Raw genomic sequence first — 8,737 nt, forward strand, 5'->3', positions numbered from 1 at the left:
TGTTAGTTTAAAGATACTTAAAACATTTGTCCTGCTGTTTCCTTTAGATTCCAAACAGAAAAATGTTTGTAAGTGCTGTTTGTGAGTCCCAAACCTGCTTACTATGCTGTGATTAGTTGCTCAGTCATGTCCGACTCATTGCAACCATAGCCCACCAATCTGTCCATGGGATTCTATAGGCGAGAATACTGGAGTGGGTTGCCATCCCTCCAGGACATCTTCCGAACCCAGGAATCAAACCCAGGTCTCCTGCTTTGCAGGTGGATTCTTTACTGTCTGAGCCACCAAGTGGGGGATGCCAAATATCACCTATAAATCATTTCTCTGTGGTCTTTCATGTGCTCTGTTACAGAGAAAAATAGGGTTTGGGGGAGAGGGTGATGAGGGGAGTAGGACAGGAGTGCCTTTGTTTTGTGAGGGGCAGAAAAGGGGCCAACAGCATTTTACTATTCAGGATAGTAACTTGAATTCTTCGTAATGTGTCTGGAACCTTTCTAATCCCCTATCTTCAACATCATAAATGCTAGACTTCTGCCTGGGGAAGGATGGGTAACAGTCCCAGTTTCACAGGACTGGAGAGAGGACTTCTGTGTCTGTTGGATATACAACATAAGCAATGCCCATTTCCAGTCCTGCCTCAACTACTCCCCTGGTATCCAGAACCTTCTGGGAGTTCTGCTTTGTGAATCACTTGATGCAGTTTTGTCTATGCTACCTACTCCATCTGCAGAGAGGCTTGGCTTCCTGGTTCAAATAAAGTGTATCTTTTAGGCTAAAAGGATTGAATAAATTAATATGTGAAATGCACTCAGAACAATGCCTGCCATATGTTAAGCATTGAGTAAGTTTCACCGCTCTTGGTCTTCCAAAAATGTACTGACATGTCTCCTGTGCAGTCTTTTCTTTTTTTTTTTTTTTTTTAGCTTTGTGAGTTTGTTCCTTATTTTTGGGGGGTCCAAAATCACTGCAGATGGTGATTGCAGCCATAAAATTAAAAGACACTTACTCCTTGGAAGGAAAGTTATGACCAACCTAGACAGCATATTCAAAAGCAGAGACATTACTTTGCCAACAAAGGTCCGTCTAGTCAAGGCTATGGTTTTTCCTGTGGTCATGTATGGATGTGAGAGTTGGACTGTGAAGAAAGCCGAGCGCCAAAGAATTGATGCTTTTGAACTGTGGTGTTGGAGAAGACTCTTGAGAGTCCCTTGGACTGCAAGGAGATCCAACCAGTCCATTCTAAAGGAGATCAGACCTGGGTGTTCTTTTGGAAGGAATGATGCTAAAGCTGAAACTCCAATACTTTGGCCACCTCATGCGAAGAGTTGACTCACTGGAAAAGACTGATGCTGGGAGGGATTGGAGGCAGGAGGAGAAGGGGATGACAGAGGATGAGATGGCTGGATGGTATCACCGACTCGACAGATATGAGTCTGAGTGAGCTCCGGGAGTTGGTGATGGACAGGGAGGCCTGGCGTGCTGCAATTCATGGGGTCGCAAAGAGTCGGACACGACTGAGCGACTGAACTGAACTGAAAGGAGCAGGCAGGCACAGGATAAAATTTAACTTCAAGTTCTCTAATTTTTAGAATGAGGCTTTAAAGACTTCCCTGGTGGCTCAGACGGTAAAGCGTCTTGCCTACAATGCAAGAGAACCGAGTTCGATCCCTGGGTTGGGAAGATCCTATGAAGAAGGAAATGGCAACCCACTCCACTACTCTTGCCTGGAAAATCCCATGGACGGAGAGCCTGGTAGGCTACAGTCCATGGGGTCGCAAAGAGTTGGACACAACTGAGAGACTTCACTTTCTACTTTATGGGTGACTCTGGACACTGTAGCAGGGTTAAGGTCAATTTCTCAGCCCTTCGGAAGCCACTGACCATTTGTCTTCTTTAGAAAGGCAGAAGATCTGTGTATGACACTATGCAGAGTCCATGATGATGCAGTGGTGAGTGCTTTGGCTTGGAGTCAGAACTCTCAGCTCCAGTACTTACCAGCTGTGTAACCTCTGACAAGCCTCTCCAGCCAGTTTTCTGTTAAAATGAGCCAAGCATTTCCTACAACAACCGTTGTCTGGCACTCTAGGGGTTTGAGCTTGATGGCAAAGAGATGTGCTTGGCCCGAGGAGGGGAGCTGGGTGCCACCGTGAGATTTTCTCCACCAAAACGCACTGACTCCCGCCCCAGGCAAAGTCTTAACTATTAGATCAAATGCTAGGGTGCAGGTTCAGCCGACCAGGCACCCTGGGGATCGAGCGGTCGGTGGCCAGTGGGAAAGGCGCGGTCCTGAAAGTTCCACCCCTGCCCCTCCCCTGGAGCCAGGAAGCCGCGCGTCCTTGGGTTCGCTCCGCGGCGGCAGTTAGGAAAAGTCGGTGCCATCAACAAACATGGCCGCCATGCTAGCGTCAGCCCCGCTCTAGAGGCCGCGCTGCCGCCTGGGAATCGCGGACTCGGCGTCACCCGGCGCGGGGCCACGTGACGCGTTAGGCGCCCGAGGTGGTAGGGCTTGCGCAGGCGGAGCAGCAGCGGAGGCCTGAGTTGGGTGGGGGCTGCCCGGTGAGGTTTCCCGGCGGGTCCCGGCCTCGCGCGCACGTGGTCCCCTGCTCGCGCTCGCAGTTCTGGGCTCTGCCGGTGAGGAACCCGGGAAGGGGAGAGGGAACGGGGCGCCCCTTCTGAGGCTCGGGGGGGACTTAACTGGCCCCGCCCCGCGAGGAGGGTGGTGGGCGCCGGGCCGCCAACCCCTCTCCGCCCGCGCCGCAGACCCGGCTGTGGTCGCGGGGGCTTTTGGAGCCCCAGCCCACCCAGCGGGGTCAGCCGTGCAGGTGGACCCGAATGGGTCGAGTGCGCCCTCTTGGAAGGCCCCACTGACCTCAGGCCCGCCCGCTCGGGCCGCCACGGGCTGCTCCGCAGAGTTTATCTTCAGGCTTTTCTTGTGGAATGGGAGCTGGAGGCAAGTCGGTGGGCTCCTTCGGTCTTTAGAAATAGGCTGGGTTGACGTCACAGGCAGGAACAGGCAGTCTTGATTGCTTGGCGCGTGTACCATATGCCCCTGGGAATCACGAGGTAGGAGGTTGAAGGAGACCCAAGTATGAAAAGCTTAGAGTGCTCAATTTAGGAGAGAGTCTCTTGTTTTGGATAATTTATTTATTTTTTTTTTTGGACAATTTTTTAACCAGCTAGTCTATGCGGATACTTTAACCATTTTATCGTGACTTTCCGAGCCTTCTAAAATTTCTTGACAGCCAAATAGTAAGGCTGCTTATAAGGAAATTTCTTATGTAGCAGGTTGCCAGCCCGCTGCCTTTTATCCTAACCTGGGTTATATTGTGGATCCCATGACTTTCAAGCCGAAAAAATGAAAGTGTAAAGAGTCTTGCAAACCAGCGTAGGTAAGGAGTTCGGAAGTATAGCGGTCTTCTTTCCTTATCTCTCAGAAGAGGAAGTCATTCCAGACACCCAGAATCCCAGGTTCATAATCTCAGGGCCTCCATAATCTTAGCTGTCCGATTGAAATCTTACAATCCTGAGTGAAAAAATGCTTGCGGTTGATTTGTTTTGTTTTCTTAGGAAAGGAATAATGCTGTCACCATGTCAGCACACTCCATGCTCTGTGAACGCATCGCCATAGCCAAGGAACTGATCAAGAGAGCAGAATCACTTTCCAGATCAAGAAAAGGGGGCATCGAAGGTGGTGCCAAGCTGTGCAGCAAGTTGAAGGCGGAATTGAAATTCTTACAGAAAGTAGAAGCTGGGAAAGTAGCTATTAAGGAGTCCCACTTGCAGAGCACTAACCTGACACACCTCAGAGCCATCGTGGAATCAGCAGAAAACCTGGAGGAAGTGGTCAGTGTTCTCCATGTCTTCGGTTACACAGACACCTTTGGAGAGAAGCAGACCCTTGTGGTAGATGTTGTTGCAAATGGTGGTCATACTTGGGTGAAAGCCATTGGCCGCAAGGCTGAAGCTCTGCATAATATTTGGCTGGGCAGGGGCCAGTATGGTGACAAAAGCATTATTGAGCAGGCTGAAGACTTCCTCCAGGCCAGTCACCAGCAGCCGGTGCAGTATAGCAACCCTCACATCATCTTTGCATTTTACAATAGTGTCTCCAGCCCCATGGCTGAGAAGCTGAAAGAAATGGGCATATCAGTGAGGGGGGACATAGTAGCAGTGAATTCTCTGTTAGATCACCCTGAAGAGCTCCAGCCCAGTGAGAGTGAATCAGATGATGAGGGCCCTGAACTTTTGCAGGTGACCCGGGTAGACCGAGAAAACATCCTAGCAAGTGTCGCGTTTCCTACAGAAATCAAGGTGGATGTGTGCAAAAGAGTCAACCTGGACATTACTACTTTAATCACCTACGTTTCTGCCCTCAGCTATGGAGGCTGCCACTTTATCTTCAAAGAAAAAGTGCTCACGGAACAAGCAGAGCAGGAGAGGAAAGAGCAGGTTTTGCCACAGCTGGAGGCCTTTATGAAGGACAAGGAGTTGTTTGCTTGCGAATCTGCGGTCAAGGATTTTCAGTCTATTCTAGATACCTTAGGAGGACCCGGGGAGAGAGAGCGAGCTGCGATGCTGATTAAGCGCATTAATGTGGTCCCAGACCAGCCTTCTGAGCGTGCCTTGAAACTAGTGGCTAGTTCCAAAATTAACAGCCGCTCATTAACAATTTTTGGGACAGGAGACAACCTGAAAGCCATTACAATGACTGCCAATAGTGGTTTTGTCAGGGCTGCCAACAACCAGGGTGTTAAGTTTAGTGTATTTATCCATCAGCCCAGAGCACTTACTGAGAGCAAAGAGGCCCTAGCTACCCCCTTACCAAAGGACTGCACGACTGACAACGAACACTAATGATATCCTTTATTGTCATGGAAATAAGTTATTTATACCAAAGGCTGTGTCTCCCCATCTTAATTGGAAAAAAAAATCTATGGTAAAATTAATACTTAGAACTCTTATTAATCAGTTGATGGTGTGTCTCATCTATAAAGTAAATAACCTAAAGTAGAAAAAGCATAAGAGACAACCTTATTTATCAAACTGGCTACATTATAATTAGAACAGAAATACATCTCTGTAAGGCTTGTAGCTGTATCACAATACTTTGATTTGTTTGATTCAGTAGGGCTCCATTTCCCCTAATGGTAATCGCATCTCTTTGACTATGGCTACATTGCATCTTGCATTAAATATCGAGCAACCTCTGAAGCTTGCTTTTCATTATATTGATTTAGCATTTGATACGTGTTGAGCCTGGGCATTGTTTACAGATAATTTTAGATTTCCAAAATTATGGCCATTATTAACAAAAAAATACTGATTGCTATCTGTTAGGTGCAATCTGGTGGTTATGTACATTAACATAGAAGGAAACAAAGTGAAGTCTGATCACAAGAGTCCCATGAATTTGAAATACCACTGTAAAAAGATAGACAGCAATCATACTACTACACGCCTAAGATGTGGAAGGTTAAATGTTAATTTGAATATATTGAAAAATATATAAAATAATTCCGATTTTACTTATAAATAGCCCCCACATGGCCAGTATTTGGATTATGGATACTATTCTTGTTGTGCAAGTGGCAAGGGATAGGCGCATTATCCCATTATGTCTCTCTCATGAAACGGCCCCAGGGAAATTTCATGCCTGCTGCATGATACAGTTGTAATTAAAAAGAAAATTTTCATGTCCATATTGTGCTGCTGCTAAGTCACTTCAGTCGTGTCCGACTCTGTGTGACCACATAGACGGCAGCCCACCAGGCTCCCCCGTCCCTGTGATTCTCCAGGCAAGAACACTGGAGTGGGTTGCCATTTCCATCTCCAATGCATGAAAGTGAAAAGTGAAAGTGAAGTCGATCAGTCCTGTCAGACTCTTAGCGATCCCATGGACTGCAGCCTACCAGGCTCCTCTGTCCATGGGATTTTCCAGGCAAGAGTACTGGAGTGGGGTGCCATTACCTTCTCCACCATATTGTGCTAGGTGTTTTATTAATGTGCAGCGAAAACAAATTAGCAAAGTAGATAATGTATTGACATTTTAAAAATTGGGACTTGAGTTTTAAAGCTGAGGTATTAACTTGTGCTGAGTGTAGGAACCAGTGTTAAGAACTTGATTTTGTGATTCCACAGCCTGGCCTTTTCTACTGTGCCGACCCCTATTTTGTGAGTAAACTTATTTCCAGCCACAATGTTAAGTAGGTGAAATTTGATTGTCGGGGCCTGTGACAATGGAAATGAAATGCAAAATTAAGAGTATGGGATGTTTCTCTGGGAGAGATTTTATTACTAAACACATTTGCTAGGGGGAAATGGCTGTGATTGGGACTCCAATTTAGTGTAGAGAGGTAGATTTAACTCATTGCAGCAGAAATTGTCTAGTGTTAGAAATTGAACTTAGGCCTTCTCAAGCACCTATTAAAGTCCTAAAGTGTTGAACCTTGGTCCTATTAAGTACCTAGCGTTATAACAGTTATTGGTACAAAAGATGAATAATTGCTCCTTGCTCTAAGGAGTTCTTAGTCTGGACTGGAGGTGAACAATTGAAGTATAATTAATGTGCTGAATGTTTGAAAATTATGTTTAAAATATTGTGTAAACAAAAAGGGAGTAATTCTTGATGTGGGGAGCAGGAAGTCAGAGAGGAAGTAACCTCTGAGGGGTTTGGGTGTGAGATTTGACAAGAAGTGTACAGGGCATGGATGGGAAAGGTACAGAAGTCTGACTGAGGTTCTGGCCAGAGTCCAGGCATGTGGACACTACAAAACTGGAGGTGAAGCTAGAAAAGCAGGCAAAGTTCTCTGAAGAGTTTGGCATTAGAGAGCCACTGGTGATTTTTAAGATGTGGTCATGATCAAGTCTCTTAGGAAAACAACAGAAACTTGTAGTGTGGAGGAATAGTTAAAGGAAGGAAAGATAGGATTATAAAAATGATGGTGCGATATGGGGGGATATAGTCATGGCTGCACACTAGATGCATTCAAGGCATGCATTCATTGTGACCCCCGTGGACTGCAGCCTGCCGGGCTCCTCTGTCCATGGGATTTTCCAGCCAAGAATACTGGAGTGGGTTGCCATTTCCCTCTCCAGGGGATCTTTCCAACCCAAGGATCGAACCCTGCATTACAGGTGGATTCTTTACCACTGAGCCACTGGGGGAAGCCCATTCAAGGCAGTTGTTCTAATACTTATTCCTTTGTTGAATAGACATTTACCAAGTGCCTGCCATGTCAGATGGCATGCCATTGAAAAATAGAGCAATATAATTTTGGGTGTCAAATAGGAAATACAACCAATACTAAAAAGTAAACCAAATTGAATCACTTTCAAGTGAGGGGCCATGGTGGAGAATAAATGTGGTCCATATAGTAAGAAAAGACAAGTAAAAAAAATTCTGGAGGGAAGCAATAAAACCAGAAAGCACAACATAAGAGTTACAAGACCAAGAAGGATAGAAAACATCTTTGGAGAAGATTAATTATATGGAAATATACAATAGTTATATACTATTTTAATAAGCTTAGAAGTTAGCCATGCTCCCTATCAGGTTGAGATGTCTTCTCTCATTAAATTCTAAATCAGCTCAGAAAACACATGTTTATTATTTTTCTAACACCATGTGACTGATTCTGGAGGAGCCAAGAGAGTCTTTGGAATAAATTGATTAAAAGATACTTCAAAATACCAAAAAATTATTTACTTAGAGAATAGTTAAAATTGAAGAAGAACTAGAAAACCTACTTAACCCATAGTCATTGAGAACATTGTTAAAATAGTTAATGACCTCCTCCAAATTTCCAGGTCCAATTAACCTCCTTTAGGTAAGTTTTGCTTATGTTTAAATGCGAAATAATCTCTTTGCTCTGAAAAATAATATGGGCAAACTGTACCTGACACATGACAGACACTTGATAAACGTTTACTAAATGAAGGAGTATCATGTCAGTTCTGCCCTAAACAATTTGCAGTGATGAAAATGTTTTAGAATTAGATAAAGTTGGTAGTTACACAACATTATGAATGTAAGCCAGTTAATTTTATGTTTTCTGAATTTCACATCAATTCAAATAGTACCCTGTAAAGTGAAAGTGAAGTTGCTCAGTTGTGTCCGACTCTTTGCGACCCCATGGACTGCAGCCTACCAGGCTCCTCTGTCCATGGGATTTTACAGGCAATAGTACTGGAGTGGGTTGGCATTTCCTTCTTCAGGGCATCTTCCCTACCCAGGGATTGAACCCAGGTCTCCCGCATTGTAGACAGACGTTTAACCATCTGAGCCACCAGGGAAGTGACAGTACCCTGTAAGTAGGGTAGAAATATTTCGAGTATAAGATGTGTTCCAGTTACTCCCCCTCCTTTGCCCAAAATGAGAACTTTGGCTGTTCCTGTTTGGGGACAGGGCCCTTGTGAAGCCCTGCAGCCCTGTGGCTATGTCTTAATTCAGGTAATTGCACGCCAGTTGTCTCAAATCATTGTGTGTGTGTGTGTGTTCAGTTGTGTCCAGCTCTTTGTGATGCCAGGGACTGTACTCTGCCAGGCTTCTCTGTCCATGGAATCCTCCAGAGAAGAATACTGGAGTAGGTTGCCATGCCCTCCCCCAGGGGATCTTCCCAACCCAGGGATGGAACCCCAGTCTCTTATGTCTCCTGCATTGACAGGCTGGTTCTTTACCCCCAGTGCCACCTGGGAAGCCCCCAGATACACTACCAGCCAGTTAAGTCATTTGTACACT

General features: G+C 45.5%; 1 protein-coding gene across 3 annotated transcripts; it reads left to right on the top strand.

The window, feature by feature from the left end:
• The first annotated feature begins 2,468 nt into the window (after nucleotides 1–2,468).
• On the top strand, nucleotides 2,469–5,211 carry C8H7orf25 (chromosome 8 C7orf25 homolog). 3 transcript variants are annotated; one of them, XM_006046322.4, is made up of 2 exons: nucleotides 2,469–2,631; nucleotides 3,568–5,211. In XM_006046322.4, the coding sequence occupies exon 2, from the start codon at nucleotides 3,589–3,591 to the stop codon at nucleotides 4,852–4,854; it is 1,266 nt and encodes a 421-aa protein (XP_006046384.1). In that variant the 5' UTR covers nucleotides 2,469–2,631; nucleotides 3,568–3,588; the 3' UTR covers nucleotides 4,855–5,211. The 3 variants fall into 3 exon arrangements, with proteins under 3 accessions (XP_006046384.1, XP_006046383.1, XP_006046382.1); XM_006046321.4 differs by lacking the exon at nucleotides 2,469–2,631 and adding an exon at nucleotides 2,727–2,950; XM_006046320.4 differs by lacking the exon at nucleotides 2,469–2,631 and adding an exon at nucleotides 3,042–3,063.
• Nucleotides 5,212–8,737: the final 3,526 nt, after the last annotated feature.

This window comes from Bubalus bubalis, chromosome 8 (assembly GCF_019923935.1).
Source record: "Bubalus bubalis isolate 160015118507 breed Murrah chromosome 8, NDDB_SH_1, whole genome shotgun sequence".
NCBI lineage: Eukaryota > Metazoa > Chordata > Mammalia > Artiodactyla > Bovidae > Bubalus > Bubalus bubalis.